The sequence below is a fragment of the Scleropages formosus genome, chromosome 3, assembly GCF_900964775.1.
Source record: "Scleropages formosus chromosome 3, fSclFor1.1, whole genome shotgun sequence".
NCBI lineage: Eukaryota > Metazoa > Chordata > Actinopteri > Osteoglossiformes > Osteoglossidae > Scleropages > Scleropages formosus.
This window is the reverse complement of record NC_041808.1, coordinates 16837401-16857523: the sequence shown is the minus strand read 5'-3', so window position 1 is coordinate 16857523 and position 20123 is coordinate 16837401. Positions and strand designations below refer to the sequence as shown.

Sequence of the window (20123 nt, the reverse complement as noted above, 5' to 3'; positions counted from 1 at the left end):
TTAGAAGTCGGAAGCTTTAAATGTTCTTACACGGGGGCATAACAGCACGCTCCGCGGCACATTTAAAACTTAAAAGGGACTAGACTGGGCAAGTTTCCTTTCTTTAAGTCTAACAGAAGGAGTACTGCTACTTTAATTGATAGGAAATATCCTTTGTACTCCAAGTTCATCCACAGAATTTACTTTATCTCATTCCATTCAATTTTGCAGGATGGTTCCAGGAACATCTTAGCACAGTTTCAAGCGTGAGGCACCTTTAGGCACTCTGTCAGCGGGGATTGGGGATGTGCCAAAGCTATGTAACACAGTGCTGGTATGTGACAACGTCAGAGAGCACTCATACAGAGTGCACGGCACAGTCTGCTGCGTACTGGCCTGGAGGTGTTTGTGGTCGAATTTGAGATCAGCGCTGTACTGGACACTGATCTGAAGAGAACTAAACCCCGGACTGTCAGAATACATCTAGAAGAATAAATATGAGGGTTTCCATTAAAAAACCCTCAGATTTTCCTGCATTTAAACTAGAAAGAATAAGACAATGTTCTCCAAGCGGTCTCAACAATAAAAAAAAGATAAAAGAAAATAGAATACTGGGTCTGCGGGGTGATTAATATGGTTCTTTTTGTGCTGAGAAAAAGCAGAAAATTACGGAGTCGCAGGCCACACGAGGAAAAAAGTTTCTCTTTCTTCTTTTCCGGTGCAACATGACCACAGTGGCATTTAAAACCGTCCCCACTGTACACCTCCAACACATGCCAGACCCAGGATGGAGATATCTATGCTGAATGTGGAATTAATAGAGACTGTGGGGATCACAGTCGTAAAAGCCAAAAGGTGGACTCCAGAGATCAATAAACCCATCCAATTGACACGTTGAGAAGGCTTTCTTATCAGGGCTGCTCCAAAAATGTCATCCATCCTGCGCTGATTCATAATTCTGCCGGGATGTCCCTGGCTACACTTACAGCCAGGCTGAGGCTGACAGCCCATTGAGCACGCTGCACATCCACAGTGCGACTCGGCCACGTGCGCATTCTGTCATTAATTACAGCGCGGGTTCTGAGCAATTTGGGATTTGATTTGTTGCAATAATTTGGATTACACAAATGAAAAGCAAACAGCAGAATTCCACAGCCCGTTGACAAGGCTGCCTTCTACCACATCAACATTAAATGTTCCAAAAGTTTCAGATATTTTAACTAAATATTAAAGCTGCATATTCTCAGACCCTTAAAAAAAAGAGACATAAAAACATCGACTTCCTTCAGACACGCTGAAAGAACAGATTAGAGCGAGTTAGTTTGTCACTCTGCATTATACAGATAGTGTGGGTTCTCCATTAGAAGAGACGCATGAGATACGGCAGCGTCATCCCATCATCTGCGTTTCTGCTTCATCTACACTGTTAATTGGGATTCTGTGCTTCCCTCTGCAGGACCCCCTCACAAAGTCCTACAGAAACAAAAAGAAAGCAAGGCTGAAGGAAACGTAAAATAGAACAGCTACTTTGCATGAATTTTTTCAATAAACACTGCATAGTTCTTTCGTGTTCTTCTTATTGCTCCCCATTTGCGATTTGTGTAATAAACTTTATCATGACATGGCCTAGTTTACATTTCAAAGCACACGGAGAATTTCTTTTCTCAAATATGTCAGTTTCACAGTAAATCCGTATTAGGCCACTAAGTAGTTGAAAGCCCAAACTTGTAACTGCAATGTTGTTGGTTCCAGTCCCATGAAGGGCTCTGCAGTAACAGACACACACACACACACACACATTTTCAGAACCACTAGTCCCATACGGGGTTGCGGGGAACCGGAGCCTACCCGGCAACACAGGGCGTAAGGCCGGAGGGGGAGGGGACACACCCAGGACGGGAAGCCAGTCCGTCGCAAGGCACCCCAAGCGGGACTCAAACCCCAGACCCACTGGAGAGCAGGACTGCAGTCCAACCCACTGCGCCACCGCACCCCCTCTGCAGTAACATCCACGAGCAAAATCCTTAACCTGAATGGCTTCAGCTATATAAAAGAGGACAGGCATTGCTGCAGACCTAAAAGTGAGATGAGGAGCGGAAAACTAAATAAGCTCTGTTAACGCTTGTTAAAGAAAATTATTATTATGCAAAGTATTTATCTGCTGTTATTAATTCTTATTTGGATTCTACTTATTTTCGAAAGAAAAGAAGCCTCTCAAACCAGCCATTCATTCACATTCACACACCGATTTCCCAACCGCATTCCATTCCGTGCACCGCGCATGGAAAAACAGCTGAGCTCCAGGGCTAGAGAACATGGCTAATGAATCCGCAGGATCAGGCAAGCACGGTGGCGGGTTTGGTGGGAGGCTTTCGCTGGGGTCTGTGATCCTAATGTGCAGGTGATGTTACCGGCTTCATTACACAAGTACAGATACAGCCATGTCTCCACAGAACACAACGAAGTTGCCATGTCCTCTTCACTTGATACCTACTTCGAATTTTTATCTTTTACTGGAAGTTTGAATGGAAATATTGCCGTAGTGTTCTTTTTAGTGTGGGGGGCGCAGTGGCACAGTGGGTTGGACTGGGTCCTGTTCTCCGGTGGGTCTGGGGTTTGATTCCCGCTTGGGGTGGCTTGTGATGGACTGGCGTCCCGTCCTGGGTGTGTCCCCTCCCCCTCCGGCCTTATGCCCTGAGTTGCTGGGTTAGGCTCCGGTTCCCCGCGACCCCATATGGGACAAGGGGTTCACAAAGTGTGTGTGTGTGTGCGCGCGCGCGGGGAGGGTTTGTAATAAATGATTTAGCCCCTCAGTACAGCTGAGAGAGGAGACTATACTTGGGAGGCTTAACTACTTAGTGCCCAGGCCCTCCCACAGATAAACCACACAAGTCCAAGCCACGATTCATCTTTTCCCATGTTTTAGATGATTTTTACAGAATTACTTCTGCCCGAGGATCCGACGGAGAGATCATGAAGGTAGCTGGGCATGAGTGGATGTGTCATTTCCTATGGAGACCCACTAACATGAGACACAGGACTGACTCCGCATGAGACGGGCTGTTTTCGCTCCCGACACCCCCGAGCACTCTCGAGTCGTGCTCCCCGAAAGCACGCAAGGTGGCACACGCAGAGGTCGGTGCCGAGCGCCATTATTGTGACAGGCCTGACACGTCCGAGATCCAAACCACGCGTGTGAGGACCCCCCTCTCCGAAACCGCAGCAGTTTAGAGAAACTGCCAGCTGTCTGTACACACGCCATTATTTATACACGCTGGAGATAAGCAGAAACGGCAAGGCGGACGAGGAATGCGCCAGTAATTAACATTATTTATAACCCTTTTGTTCCGTTTATGGTCCCGCCTCCTTTGTGTGAGGTATCTGGAGAGTGCCGTCCGCGCTCGACCCACAGGTTACACGAGTCGATAAATCTAACAGACAAATGTTTTTACATTGTGACATGGGGACCAGTGCTAACAGTAACCAAGCTCCAGGGAAACTGAACGCCTTCAAATGGTTGCCGGCGCGTGGCCCTACAGTTCTTATCGGACCAAACGGTAGGACGCTGGGGGAGCAACGCGGCCCTGATGATTCACAGAAGTGCTTCAAGGGCTAAACCCATGATGTCCTTGTTTGGGATGGACGGGTTTGGGGGGCTCAGATAATGCTGACAGGCTAATCCGAATAAAGTGCTTAAAAGGACATTCTCCTCAATAAAATCAAAACAAGCATCAATGCATGTAGTATATGTATATACATTTATATACACACAACATGTATATATTACCGCAGAGTCTGTGACGGGAACCGTTTGGGGTACAGTTCCTCACATCTCTCGTGTAAACTTGTACGACAAGCATTAATGCCACAAAGCTTCCATTGGTACATCTCAGCATAAAACATTGCTCGCACTATAGCGTAACATGTAATTGAGCACTTGGGCTTAAAAATGTTCCCGATGACAAAAACAATAATTACAATACGGTAGAGGCTAATCTTCCCTCATTTCAAAACCTGTTAGATATGCAAGAATTGTGTTGTTGAAATAAATGCATCAAGTTCCAGTTACGCAAGATCTTTGCCAGTACAAGCTGCGGTGCCGGATGTGTTAACCATACCCTTCATTACAACGAAGCGCTGCTTTCACTGCAAAAATATTCATTATTTTAATGTGTTGAAACAAAGAAAACTGTCTGCAATTGTTAAGCGTTTCCTCCGAATTGCTGCGTACGTTGCCCTGTGGCTGGCCGTGTCTGAGTTGGGGCATGCCAAAATGTCAAGAGCTCTTTCCACTCCTTCCATATGGTTTCTTTGCTAAAGATGACACTAAAGGAGTTTTCTCCACAGAAAGGAAGCGCCAACAGGCAATTAATATCAAGTGAATGTAACTATTCAGATCAGGGTAGAAGTATTTATTACGTTTCCGCCCTCCTCCTTCTCAACATTTTGCTTCTGGCGTTCTGCGGGAGGTTAACTAGTGGGGGCGGAGGTACATTTTGGAAAGGGAGACATTTTTCACTATGAATGTTTGCATTGGCCTACGGAAACATTTTCTGCCAGAGAAGGACCACCAACGTCAACCGAGGAGGAGGGCGGTGAGATGCAGCACCACATCCTGGAGACAGACGGCATCATAGTATAACAGCCAGCTGTCACGTTCAGGGCTGCTGCGCATCCACACGCAGACTGACCCCAGACAGAGCACAGATCTCTGTACCGCCGTTGCTTTATTACCATGGGCATGATGCCTTACTATAGTAGCTCCAGCTGCACAAACCAGTTGCACAATATCAAAGCTACTGGTTTCACAACCCCCAACACATGGTTTCTGAAAATGTTAAGCAACAGAAAAATATGAAATACGTTTGGAATAAACATTCTTCAAAAAACTTAAAAGCCTTGACATGGTGGTATATATCGTTACTACATTATAAATGTGGTAAGCATTTGCTAAAAATTCCATTCTTTAGTAATAATAAAGCTATTAGTAGGTGGATATCAACACAATCATTATTACAATAATTTTAAAGGGAATTATAATTATGCTGAGAATAACATGCACTTATTTCAACTACACAAATATTTTACAGACATTGAGAGAGAAGAAGAAGAAGAAGAAGAAAAAAACAGTTCACTGACCCTAAACAGTATGAGGACATGTCCACTTCAACCTCTGCTGTTTATTCTTATTCTCTCTCAGCGTGATATCAACATTAGTGTAGGTCAAATGTGAATTTCTCACCCAAACTCAGCAGTCCCACCTAGTACATTTTTATTACTTAAGTGAGAATTCCCTGCAGGGGTGGAAAGCCAGTTGACCTTGTTTTTTTCTTTTGTTCCAGCCTCAGTAGTTTTGTTTCTCTCCTCTGCCACCTCCTGGATTTTTCCTCCTGCACTTAATCTTAACTGTAGATTGCTATTATGAATAGTACTTGTTTTATGTCACTCAGTATTTCTTATTCTTTCTTGTATAAAGTGTTATGAAGCAACGTTTTAAGGAGGATGCAATCGGTAAATTGACTGAACTTTGGAAGAGATATCCACAGGCAACCTTGTCTTGAACAGCAAAAATGTCTGGGCTTATTTTCACGTAGGAATGTATTGAGGTCATAGAAGGTGTGTGTTGTGGAGAGCACAAGGACTGAGACTGGAAAACCGGTGACACAGTGTATCTAGAATACTGGCCTATCACATCGTGTCTGTTAGTGGAAAGCCCGTGACTCAGTTATCCAAGCTGTACTAGCTGTATCATGTAAAATGGACGATGAGACACTTTTCCTGTAAGCTGTGACCGTGGAGATAGTTGGCACTCTGATGGGTAAATGGAGATGCCAGAGCTGTTTAACTTCACCAAGCAGTGATGCTGCTTCAGTGCTGCACACTTGGGAGGACAGGCTATGTATCCCACATCTGCAATGGCAGATCCCGTCTATCGCCCAATGAATAATTGTTCTGTTCAACTTATTTTTTATAAAACACGTTTTTCAACAGAGAGATGCAGAGCTCTGAGCAGTGAAACCAAAGCTATGACATAAAACCAAAATATTGATCTGCAATCAGTAAGAGCGGGGAGTGGTGGTGCAGCGGGTTTGACCTGTGCCTGCTCTCTGGTGGGTGGGGGGTTCAAGTCCTGCTTGGGGTGCCTTGTGATGGACTGGTGTCCTGTCCTGGGTGTGTCCTTTCCCCCTCCAGCCTTGTGCCCTGTGTTGCCGGGTTAGGCTTCGGTTTGCTGCGACCCTGCTTGGGACAAGTGGTTTCAGACTGTGTGTGTGCAATCAGTAAGGAGGGAAGCCAACAAGCAACTGAAGAGTGGCAAACAAAAACTCTGAAATGAAAGATTTAAAAAAAAAAAAAAAAAAAAACCTCCAAGTACCAGTGGCTCCTGATTCATCTTAGGCAAACTGCTGTACAAGATTAACAATATACAGTAGGGGTGCTGAAATCACTAAGAATTGCCTGGCTTTGTCAATCTGGACAGGAACAGTGTCAGAGAATGTCAAACTGTCCATGTGAAATCCCTGCCATAGGGGGCAGGCAGGTAAGGCAGCTGGAGCTGTCACCTTTTGACCCAAAGGACTCAGTTTTGAATTCTACCTCCTGCTGCAGTACCCTGGAGCAAGGGACTTTCTCCGAATTGCTCCAGTAAAAATTGCCAAGCTGTATAAATGGGTAAATAATTTTAACTATCTTGACATTGCAAGTGGCTTTGGAAGAAAGTGCCAACTGAATGAATAAATATAAATATGCTAAACGAATGCAGTGTACTGATTTTGACCTAATTATTTTCTGTAGATGGACAGCAGATGCTGAAAAGCACATTAAACTATGGACATTAAATTCATGAACAAACAATACGGGAGCAGGGTACTTGAAAGAGATGTATACTGCAAAAATACTCTTAAACGTTGCCTTGGAAAGTTGCTGAATTCCCAAACAATCAGTTTGTAAAGCATAAATTTTTGGAAGTAGAAATATGAAATGCTGGTGACTCCGACAGCCTGAATGGCGCCTGACGCCCCAAACTGGCTCCATCCGCAGATTTCCACCGTAAGCCTGGAAAGTAGCCCTGACCTGAATCATCGCAGGAAAATGCATGACCACCACGCATCAAGCCACACTGATGGAGATGTCTCGGCAACCTTAACCACACCTATAATTTATAAGGAAAGAAACAGGAAACTTTGTTCCCTTGGAGGGGAAAAAAAAAAAAACTGAGACTGCTTATGGACTGATATATATTTTAACAAAAGCTTTGAATAATCAGGACAGTTGCTTTTCCCAGGTACAATGACTGTGACAGCTACATAACAGTACAAAATACATGTAGTTTAGACAACGTAGCTTTTATAGTTTTTATTGTTTTGTGTTTTTTGTTCAAAGCATCTGATGAGTTATGCTTGTCGGTTAATACAGACATAATATTCAGGTTACATTTATATTTATCGAATTAGCAGATGCTTTTCTCCAAAGTGTATAGTGAGTGTCTGAAACCTTTGTCCAAGGTGACCTGCGATGATAGATTTACTAAACTGCCTACAATCACTCACCTATTTATACCGCAAAGCAATTTAATGCACTCATGCGCTCTCTCTCTCTCACGCAGACATACACACACAGAAGAAAATTCAGAGCCACCAACTCATCCGAAACATATCCTTGCATTTGGAGGAAACCAGAGCACTCAGAGGAAAATCCATGCAAACACAAGAAAAAAAGAGCAAACTACACGCACATACTGCGGTAGACTCAAACCCACATCCAAACCTACAGCCCAGGATCTATGCCACCAAGCTGCCCATGTTTCCTTGCAATGCTAAATGATAGTACACCAATGTTCCTCCAGGAACTGAAATTAACGCTCTTCGGGTTACAAGTCCTTAACCATCACGTGAGGAACTGTCTTTCCCTGCATGGTGCTTGCAGGTCAAAGACAGACATCCCAGTTTCAGGGGAGGGGCGTTCAATGGGGCCCCCTTTGAAAGAAATCACAGCTATATAATTTAATAATCTGCTGATGATTTTTCGGACTAGGGTGTCACCGACAGAAACGTTTTCGAGCAGAGGGAGCCATATTCCTTCTATGGCCTACGTCTGGAGCCATAGTGTGCTAAACCCTCTTCTGTGTAAACTAATATCGAACCAGGGAGTCTGATGGACCAAGTGTAAAATGACTCAGAGGCAACACGCTTTATTTTCAGACATCTATTGAACAATATTTGGCAGCCAAGTCCTACTTGCTAGACCGCTTAACAATGTTACCTCAGTTTATTCTTCAATGCATCACTACTAGCTTACAGTCAAGGTCAACTGAAACAACTGCAAATTCCATGCATATGTTGAAGCACGAGGCAGATGACAGGAAGATCAAACCAAGACCTCCTACAGCTACATAGCCTTAAAACAAGCTACAGTACTCAGATTAAAACAAATCTGTCATTTATTCTTCTGCGAAGCTTTCACTTTTTCGTGCCTTATAACAACCTTAAAATGGCATTTTAAAAGGCAGCAAAGAAGTAGGTCATATTACCTGTACTTTACTGTGAACTAAATAAGGCAGAGGGGAAGGAGAGCTAACTATTTATTTCACTATAATCTAAGCCATTAAAGTCAGTTCATCCGTCTTCGTCTCCTCTGCCAAGTGGAAGACTCACTGTTAAGTGGGCTGCCACCCAGTCGCAGAGGATTACAGTACTGGCTTTAGTTAAATGATGATTCTATTAAGTCATCATTTTTCTTCAGCAGTGTATTCTCTGACTCTTGGCCCTTTGCTGCGTAATGGTCTCGCTAAGGTGGATGAGGGACAGTAGACTTACGAAGGTTGTCTTCCAGCATCGGGGTTGAGATTTGGGTCTGTAAAACAGGAGAAACTTATTATTATAGCAACCCAGGACTCACGTATCCATACCACACACTCACTCACATATCCCACATGTTGCTGGCAGAGCTCAGACATTCTGCGGCAGACAGATGTGCCTGTCCTCTCCCTTGTGGGGACTACATACACTTAACACCAAGCACTTAAATACACTCAGATGTTTGTTTAAAATTAGTTATTTGCATGAAACTGTTTAACCCATGTTCTGGTTTGAGACATAAAAATATTCATAATCCACCTCTACGTCCTCGTAACAGTCAACCAAATGGAGGCCTGAGAGATTCAGAAGAGATTCCAAACTTCTGACTTTAAACTCTGTTGAAACATGACACCAGGCTAATAACATCTTAATTAACTCTACACCGGGAACATGATATTTCTAATTCCTTCTTATACAAGACCAGACCCAATTGCTCTTTTCAGACACAAAGATGGGTCACTACTTGTTTTATTAAGTATGGACATTGCATTCTGCAGAAGCCAAATTCCACAGCAGACCTAACCTGATCTGCCCAGCTGATATAGTGCCGCGGGTGCGTGACTACAGGCAATTATGGGGAACAGATATTCTGACTAACTGGACCCCGATATGCTCAGAACACATCAAGTACATGAAATGAGAAAGTCCTTCTATGTCTACTCATACAAAACAGTAATAATGAAATGCTGTGATTTTTGCATAGCTATATTCTCTAACTTCTATATAAAAGAGCCTGAACATGTCTTTGGTAAGAATGTGCCAGAACTGTTCTGTCACCCTTGCAATTGCTTGAATAAAGCCTCTGCTAAAGTATGTACTTAGTTGTTTTTGTAGATACCATGACAATTCAGAAACAAAGTGCTTTTTAATTTTATTTGCTGGTAAAAGTTGCCACATATTAGCAGAGTTTATTTTTGATCTTATGTCAGTAACAGTTTAATTACAACTGTGCTCTACTAATACAAGATTTGGGATTATAGAGTCTATGAAGATTAGTATCGAGCACGTGCCTGAACACAAGTTGGATACACAGTGAAAATTAACACTTGGAAAAACAGTGGAACTTGTTGGCTTCAGTGGTAGGGACATATACTTTATACATGACTTCACTGGACTGGGAGTAGATATCTGGTCACAGAAAATGGATTTAGGTTACCTTGGTTCTGATGGTGTCAAGACCTCAGGTGACCTTGTTGTGTACGATAAAGCTCTAATATGTGGAGTTATATGTCAGAGATGTCTGGTGAGATTACTGTGTAATGTAGTGTTACCTCAGTGGTGAAGGTTAACTACATGAACATTGGATTGAACTCAATTTAGCACCGGAACTTTTAGAAAGTATTTGGAATTTTTAAAAACTGTCATAATCACTGAAGAAATTACATTATAAAAAGATTTAAAAAAAAAAATTATATTAATTGAGGTTCATTCTGTGTTATATTTACATTCAACAAAACATACAAAATTATATCCAAATATCTGTATATACAATGTAATATTTTATGGAACTAATTTCGTTACCTCCTCAGATTATAATTAAGTATACATTGGTTTTTACTGTTACTCGACAGAGGATTTCAGTTTTTTCTGAAACTGTGAAAGCCTTGTTATTAGCTGAACTAATAAGGACCAGCAGTATATATTTTCAACTGAATATTGTAAATCAATACTAATAGGACCAATATTTTAAAAATATTTTTAAAAACTAATTGGATTTTTTTTAAGTGTTGCACTTAAAAGTAGAAAACACCATGATTTTATAATATTTATTCTAGGTGATGCATTCATCCAACACATACATAATATAATAAATTATATCCATATTATATTTACAATTTAATATTTTATGGAACCAATTTAGCCACCTCCTCAGGCTTTCTGTTTACAACTCAAGGCAGTATTGTACCTGCTAAACACTGTAAAAAAATAACAAAAAACATCAATAACAAGCATAAAAAAGAAAAAAAAAAAAGAGTCCTCGGGAACATTTTCCCATGCAAGAGTTCTCAAACTGTTCTGGTAAACTCGCAAAAGGTTAACAATAATGAACAATCCTGATTTTTCCTGTTAGTTATGAACCAAAATTACCGTATGAAGTGACCCCACTGCACTACATGCCCCCCACACAGAGACAAATGAATGAGGAGTTACTTACCAAACTTGACATAGAGCACACCAGTGGTGGACACGGTGCCAAAGTCATTGGTGGCCACGCACTGGAAGTAGCCAGTATCTGTGGTATCCAGGTTGCGGATGCGCAACCGTGAGCCGTAGCCTGTCGACCTGTAGGACACGCGCCGGGGCTCCTGCACCACAGGGGCATCGTTCTTTAGCCAGCGGATGGTAGGCACTGGGTTGCCTGACACCTGGCAGTGCAGCTCTGCAGCCTGGCCCAGCGAGGCTGTGATGTTGTTCATTGGGGCCTCCAACACCAGGAAATGGTCTGGGGGATAAAGTGAAATGGGAAGAGAATGAAGAGAATGTTCACAACTTTACTGAACAGGAGATCACAGGGACATTTCTACTTGATAGGCCAGAGAGCAAATTACTAAGGAAGAGGTGTGTGAAAATACGTAGGATGTTCCACAGAATTTGGCACAGGGTTCATCTTTGAGTACTCAAATATAGACTAACTAAACTATGTTTATCACGCTTGCTGCAGTAAAAATAGGATCTGAAAGGCTTGAAGACAGATTAATATTTAACCACCCTGGCCTCACTTTTTGTGTGCTAATGAGATTTCTGGTTGGAAAATTCCGGGCGGCACAGTGGCACAGCGAGTAGCGCTCCTGTCTCACATGTGTGGGCTCCTCTGGGTGCTCTGGTTTCCTCCCACAGTCCAAAGACATGCTGTTCAGGTTCACCCATAGTATGTGTGAGTGACAGAAAGAGTGTGTTCCACTGATGTATGGATGAGCGACCCAGTGTAAGTAGTGTATCTAGCAGTGTAAGTCACCTTGGTGAAAAAGGTGTGTGGGCTGATAACACTACATAGAGCTCACTGGAAGTCACTTTGGAGAAAAGCGTCTGCTAAATAAATAAAAGTAAATGTAAAATGATAGCAATACTGGCTCTGGCAAGAAATCAGAACGGGAGTTAATTGGGGTTAATTGAGATGGTAAGTTGAATCAGGGGTTTGTTGTATAGCCAAAAAAAGAAACCTCCTGGTCTTAGCTTTCCAGGGCTGTAGTGAAAGAGTTCTGGGCTCCTGTGGAGTCTTATGTGTGATGATTGTACTGAACCTGAACTGAAGAGCCAAAGACATGAAGTTCAGGTGAACTGCTGATGCTAAATGGCCCATAGTGTGTGAATGGCTAAGTGACAGTGTGTGTGTGTCGCTACCTTACGATGGACTGGTGTTCCACCCAGGGTGTACCCAACTCAGCCTTGTGCCTAGTGATTCCAGGATAGGCTCTGGACTACTGCGACCCTGATCAGGACAACTAGTTAAAAAAGTGGAAGGATGGATGGAGTGGAGGAAACAATAACTATTTCAGAGTGTAATATGGGGAGAAAAGCACATTAGCTCGTCCCCTGCATCTAAAAATGACCCCTAGCCAACGACGGGCTCTGTGGATATGGGATTTCAGCCTATCGGGTGCTGAAAGACATTACTGTAAATCAAAGAGGAAAATTACAGGCTCACAACTTAGATATTCATTTTTTTCTCCACAAGCAAATTTTCCCAAGAACAAACCACATATTTATTCATTCAGCAGAACTCTATCTACAATACATTTTGTTTCTTGAAGAAATCGGAGACAAGAATTTTCCTTTTATTTTTAAATTAAACAAAAATTACCGTCTTTTGGAAGGACATTGTCTCTTGGTTCTGGCTTTACAAAACCTTTGTTGGAATGAGTTTTGGCTTTGAAAAGAAAAAAAAAAAAAATCTTAAGTACAATAATATTTAAAACAAAATTATCGCAATAAATACACATTGACAATCAGAAGGCCCACAAAAAATTTCAAAGATTTTAGAAAGTTTTCCTTATAGCAGCAAAGCGTGGGGGTCTGTTAAAACCACAGCTCATTTGATGAGCATAAATAAAATTCCAAATCTCCCACAATTTGATTTAGCTTTCTTCCTTAGAAAACATGGCCTCTAATTTGGACACACATAGAATCATAGCTTAATACATTTTCCTTTTCGTTGCATTGACAGGAATGGGTTTTCTGGACAAACACGGATGCCTGTATGCGTCATAAATCTTTATTTTTGGATAAAAATAATTATATTTTATCATTTCCATCACTGTCACAAATCACCACCTTTTTACCACCTCAGTATGAAAAGCTTATGTTGTACAAAAACCTGAAAAGTTCAGCCCCTTTACAATGCTTGTTATGGCCCGCCAAACACATTCCTGGTTTTGAGTTCTGGCCAAACCAAATATACTATCTCCACATTTTCATAACAGCAAGGGAAGCAAACACGTCTTGCGGCAACCTGGGAAAGTGGATATGGCGCATGATCTGGAAGGTATTTCTAAAGGACTGCAGAAACAACAGCTCTACTACATGGTTCTTTAACACAGAGAGCAAAAATGTCTTGTTTTTTCCTTTCAAGATGTGGCTCCGCTGAAAGCATGGGTTTGCGAGTGTTTCCTTGGGTTTACTGTAGCCCATATTTCAAACCTACTGTCCAAGCCTCAATGCTGTATTTCCTGGGAAGTCATGTAACCCAGCTGGGGTTCTCCCCAGTCAAGGTTCCTACTGCCTTGTGTCAGCACCCTTTACATCTCTGAGGATAGCGATCCTTCTGAAAAAAAGGAGACTTTCATGCAAATTTTTTTTTTCTTGTGCTAATATGGTTGATCTTTCTTACATTTCCTGCCTTGAACCAATATCCTGGATATAGCTGTTAATAACTGCACTGTTTGTCATACCACCTGATAAAACAAAGATCCTTTCACCTTCTAAAAATGTGAAATAGTACAATATTTCTCTCAGCATCTTTATGGCAAAACCTTATGCTTTTTCTGAATCCATTTTCATCTCCAATAAGTGCCATACCTCCAAAGGTTTGCATTGCAGGTCTGTGAGGATCATGCATTCGTGAGGCATGGAATGAAAATATCAAGTTGACTAGAAAGGAAAGCCTTACTGGGTGGGGAGCACTAATCCATACATTTGTGATATCTGCAGGCAAATAATTAAACACATGTGGTTCTAGCCAATGTAACATTCATCGGGAGTAGTGGTATCTCTTCATCGAGGTCAAACAAAAAACTATGAAAAGGTCATTAAAAGTGTGAGCAGAAAACATTTAAATAAATCAAATTTCTTCTCACTAAACTCTACCTCCCGGTTTGCATTGGACCTCCCTGCGAAGCTATCCTCTCCAAATTCAAGCCGCCATCCGAAGCTGAAATCTCTGACCTCCTGATATTGCGCAGAGCCACCACCTGCTCGCTTGATCCGATCCCATCATCACTCCTACACAACATTTCCCCACAACTCTCCACCTTCATCTCTAAGATCATCAACTCCTCGCTCTCCTCTGGCTGTTTCCAGCTGCCTTTAAAACTGCTCTAATTTCACCTCTGTTAAAAGACCCTCCCTGGATCCCAATCTGGTTGAAAATTACAGACCGGTCTCTCTCCTCTCCTTCCTGTCTAAAACCCTAGAACGGGCGGCTTGTGATCAACTGTCTGATTTCCTCACCCGGAACCATCTCGTCGATGGTTATCAGTCTGGTTTCAAAGTTGGTCACTCCACTGAGACTGCCCTTCTGGCGGAGTCTGATGATCTCCAAGCCGCTAGAGCTGCCTCCCTCTCCTTGGTCCTCACCCTCCTCGATTTGTCTGCAGCATTCGACACAGTCAACTACCGGATTCTACTCTCCTGTCTTAACCAGCTTGAGATCAAAAGTGCGGCACTAAGATGGTTTGAGTCCTACCTATCTATCAAGTGGTCTGGCGGAGCTCTCATTGTTCTCCTCTGTCTCTCTCAACCGGTGTCCCGCAGGGCTCGGTATTGGGTCCTCTTCTTTTCTTGAACTACACCTCCTCCCTCGGTTCAGTCATAGCCTCCCATGGATTCAAATACCACTGCTATGCTGATGATACCCAGCTCTTCCTCTCCTTTCCACCTGGTGCGTCAGACATCTCTGCACGCATTGCTGCCTGCCTGTTGGACATCTCTTCATGGATGTCTGATCACCACTTCTGACTCAACCTCTCCAAAACTAAGATTCGATCAAACTGGACAACTCACTCATTTTGCCTGCCTCCTTGGCTAAGAGTCTGGGAGTAACGATTAACACGAGTCTGTCTTTCTCTCAGCACATCAAATACACAACCCAGTCTTGCAGATACATCCTGCACAATATTCGTAGGATCCGTCCCTGCCTCACAATTGACTCTGCCCAACTACTTGTCCAGGCCATGGTGACTTCCCGTCTGGACTACTGCAACTCTCTCCTGTGTGGCCTTCCTGCTACTGCTATTAAACCTCTGCAGCTTTTATAAAATGCTGCTGCACGAGTTGTGTTTGATTTGCCAAAGCGTTCCCACATATCTCCTCTTCTCATTTCTCTGCACTGGCTTCCTATAGCTGCACGAATCAAATTCAAGACCCTGGTTATTGCCTACAAATGCATCAATAGAACTGCTCCCAGCTATTTACAGGACTTGATCAACCGCTACACCCCAGCCAGACCCCTTCACTCGTCTATTTCTGCTCACTTGGTAGTCCCGCGCACGAAAGGTAAAGCACGGAGGTTCTCGGTTCTGGCTCCGTTGTGATGGCATGACCTTCCCCTCTCACTCAGAACTGTGGAAGCTCTGTCTACATTCAAGAAGGGTCTGAAAACTCACCTTTTCCAGACCCATTTCTCCCAAGATCTCTCCAGCTCATGTATGGTGTAAATGTTCATGCACCGTAACTTCATAAGCATCACCAGATAAAGCCTTTAATCAGCCACTACTCTGGCATTGTATTTGCATGCTTGTGTATCTTATAATATTAAAAAAAAAAATTGGTAAGAGGGTATCAGGATTTGTCTGTCCTGTGTTTTATGCACCTACTTGAACGATGAACCTCGGTGCAGCAAGTGGTAGGTAACAAACTAGGTTTACGTGAGAATCACATGTCTGCAGCCGTGTCTCTTTCTCTTAATGTAATGCATAAATTGTACTTTTGCTGAGATGTACGTCGCTTTGGACAAAAGCATCTGCTAAATGAATAAATGTAAATGTAAACTGAGGCTTGTGATGGTAAAAGCTGTATTAGCTTTTAGGAATACTGAACAGGGTGGGACAATGACAAGGCAGATAGCACACATGCCACACAGTACCTAGGCATTGTGATTGAAAGTAGGTTCAGTCTCTGTTCTCTCTGTTTGGAGTTTGTATGTTTCTTCCCACAGTCCAACGATATACGTTTCAGGAGGATTAGTGACTCCAAATTACCAATAATGTGTACATGTACGGATGAATGAACATATGTAGATGTGTGGCTACGCAGTGATGAACTGACATCGTATCTGGGGTGTACCCTGCCTAGCCTAGCACTTTATGATTCTGGGACAGACCCTGGACCACTGCAAAAATGCGTAAACATTTACTGATAGTGAGCAAGTCAGAGTTTTGTGTCTATTCCCAACAATATAACTTTATGTTTGGTACTTTTTATGTTTTGTACTTTTGCTGAGATGTACGTCGCTTTGGACAAAAGCGTCTCCTAAATGAATAAATGAATAAATGTAAATGTAAAGGATAAGCATACAGTATCACCTTTTTTTAAAGCCATTTAAATGTGTAAATATATACAATATATATATATATTTTTAAGAGTATCTATCTATCTATATAGAATAATCAGGTGTTTTATTTTTCTCCCTTTCCATTTGGTTGGGAGTTTTTTGTTTTCCCTTCCCTTCCCTTCTCTTTGGCTTACTTTCTAGCTTTACTAGCTAGTATAGTTCCTGTAAATTAATTTATACCTTTTATCTGTGTTACTACTGTGTTTTTGATCCTTTGTTCAGAGCTATGTCACTGTCTGAGAAGGGTGCTGTATAAAAATAAATGGGATTAAATTTAAATGAAAATGAGACAAACATTTACACATTCAAATGACTGTAGTAGAAACTGAGAGAATATGAAAGGAAACTTACAACATGGACTCAGAGACAGGGCAGTAATAAAGAATTTCAAACTAAACAAGCAAGTTCAATAGTCTGTGGCTTCCTTCTCAAGGTTAACCTAAAGTAAGTACGTTTCCCAATCCAGTTCTCCAATTACAATCTAAAAATAACAAATATGGGCTTGTATTTTTCTGAATGTGTTGTGAAATGTCCACTCCATTATCAGACACAATTAAGCAATTAATATCTGAAAAATACAACAGTATCGCTGATTTACCAAATTTGAAATAAACAAAAAACACAAGCAGATAAATAAACTTTGAAGGACAATACAGGCCATTAAACACATAATAGACTCCAGTTAAAAATTGGAAGCAAAGGGCTAATTTAACTCTTCAACACAATTTTACAATGCACCTGTAGCACTTACTTAAATAAATAAAACAGTTTTATTTTTGAACAATTTTACTGAAAGGATCAGGTACGAATTATACAATTTTAATGAAAGCAGGAGATGTGAAATGAACACAACTCCCACTGTTCTGAAATCCCAATACACTCTAAGAAAGTAGAGACTTAACATTTGAGGCTTTAACTACCTAAAATTGATTTAAATCAGAGAAATAAGATCTCACTAACCTGCTTCCTTGTTGTCAAAGAGATTGAATGTAGTGATGAGATCTCAAATTTGATTCTTTCAAACATTAACGGAACAAAATGCTAAAATAGCCAAGTTATTGTTTCAGCAATGTGTTTGTATCCCAAACACTGGGCCTTAGAGGTAACCCTTAAAACTGCAGATGAAATCTCTGAAAAATACATTATACAAATCACAACAAATTTCAGGGAGCATGGTTAACGGATAAATGACAGGGTAAAGGCAGGCAATTCCAGTCACGAGCCAGAGTCCTGCAGATTTCAGAAAAAAACAGCAAATAAGTGATTGATTTATCCCCAAATCATCAGGTAAGGTTGCATACTGTGCAAATAATAACTTCAGTTAAACAGCCGAGTGCCATGAGTAACAAAAACCAGTGGACCCCTCAGACTACAAGGACCGTCTTTTCATCAAATGTAACTTCACTCATATGCAAAGGGTTAACTTTGCTATTTGCTTATTTAGTTTTTGCCAAAGCCAAATTCATTTCAGAACTCTTCAGAAGTCTTAAAGCCTTAAATTACTAATCCATGTATTTAAATAGAATAGGGAGTTTTATAAGTTTACTGCATCTCTGTCCACATCTTAGTCAAGGGAACACCACTAAGCACAGCTCTACATTAGTCCTATCGAATGAGTCACCATTGAACACACCTCTACAACCTCTACATTAATCCTATTCAATGGGTCACCACTCAGCACACCTCTAGATTAAGGCCATCCAGCAGACACACCTAACTAGACATTTTAAGATTACAGGTCCACTTTTTTGGCACCGTAAGCCAAAGCTTTTTTCCAGAGCTGAAATTAAATGAGAAAAGTGGAACATCCTCCCAGTAATAAGAGGAAGATGGAAATAGTAACCAAAACAAAAAACCCTTTCTGATCCCAAAGCACAGGGGGTGTGGTGGCACAGCAGGTTTGTGGTGGCGGGTCTGGGGTTTGAGCCCTGCTTGGGGTGCCTTACGGCAGACTGGCGTCCTGTTCTGGGTGTGTCCCCTCCCCCTTCGGCCCTGCGCCCTGTGTTGTCGGGTAGGCTCTGGCCCGCTGCGACCCTACTTGGGACAAGTGGTTGTAGACTGTGTGTGTGAGATCACAAATCAGTGCACACCAGAGCAAAACAAACAAGACTTGATAAAATCACTCACCTTTCTCTGCACCTCTAGAGACATTCCTAAAGGGTGTGGCTGCAACATTAGGATCCTGGTCTGATCCTGCAAGATAAGACAAGTACGGGTAGTTGAGCTTTATAAGTCTTTGGTCATACAAATAAACTAGAAACTCCAGCCAGAAGCTTTCCATTGGATTCATTGGAAACATCAAGGCAGTTTTTTTATACACTGGAAGATGCACACAAAAAATTGCTGAAGACAGCCATCAGGATTCCAGAGCCAGTGCTCTTCTGGAATCAAAACTTCATGGCTTTCCTACAAGTTGACTAATATTCCTTAGCTTTGACCTGTAGGCATGTCTATTCTAAGAACTGGGCCTGTTGGTTTGTCATGACCCAACAGAAAGCACGGAATAATGTTTAAACTCTGACTCGCTTGGTTCCCTTGTTTCTATGGTCTGTATTTTATTGCTTTGCACCAAAGCCAAAAACCTGTCCAAATGTGAAATGAGCCTAGTAATACATCAAGCTGCTTCCCCCACAGTATGGAGAAGCTGAGACTGAGGATCCCAGGCAGACCGCCAGGGCTCATGGAAGTCCCAACTGCCTTCACCCAGTTATCCCCCTGGCACTATTTAACACCTGGGAAATCTGCCTACCTGCCACTGGATTCAATGCTCTGTGTCCCTAGTGATTCTATTAACCATGTCATTGCTGAGGAGATGGATACCCTTCTTTCCCTCTGCTTGTCTAACATGAGAACTTCATGCTTGTGCGAGATCTGCTTCAATACACCCACATCCAGTCACCCTCATAACAATATAAATTAGCCAGACCAACTTTATATTTTAACAGAAAACAAAGTGGTCTGTCTGTAGTGGTCTGGGATATTTTGATGACACACTGTGAAGCTAGGTCCACGCTGATGTGGTTGGGAACAATGAAGCCATAAGTGCTGAGCTTTGGAGGAATCTGGTGTTCTGGAATCACATTAGAAGGAGCTACACCTACTCAAAAGGGGAGATGGCACACGGTCACCCATACCCATGACAAGTGTCACACTCCAAATGGAGGAAATTCTATTTGACAGTGAAGGACACACAAGGGCAGCAAGCCAAGCGTGGGAGAAGCAGTCCAGACATTAGAGAGACACAGACATTTTGTTACTATGTAAACGCAAAGGTAACAGCCTGTGAAGCCTAACACTGCATGCTTGCTTGAGTGTGTAAGTCAATGGCGTATTTTATAGAGGGGGATGAAAGGGATGTGTTCCAAGCCAACCCCCTCCTTACCCAGAGTACTTGAGCAACCACAGTTCATCCTCCAAATATAGCTGTTTGGTGTACAGAATGGTCCTGAAAACATTCATAAGAAAGTTATGGCACCATGGCTTTGTCTCCGAGATGCTGCCAACAACACAAAGTGAGGAAA

General features: G+C 42.2%; 1 protein-coding gene across 1 annotated transcript in view; it reads right to left on the bottom strand.

Moving 5' to 3' along the window:
* LOC108934994 (inactive tyrosine-protein kinase transmembrane receptor ROR1-like) overlaps nt 1-20123 on the bottom strand; it is a 65212-nt gene that overhangs the window by 11666 nt on the left and 33423 nt on the right. Inside the window, exons 2-4 of the mRNA XM_029250561.1 lie at nt 18730-18795; nt 10990-11277; nt 8793-8829 (exon numbers count right to left, since the gene is read on the bottom strand). Coding sequence (XP_029106394.1) covers nt 8793-8829; nt 10990-11277; nt 18730-18795 — 391 coding nt within the window. The remainder of the gene's footprint in view (nt 1-8792; nt 8830-10989; nt 11278-18729; nt 18796-20123) is intronic.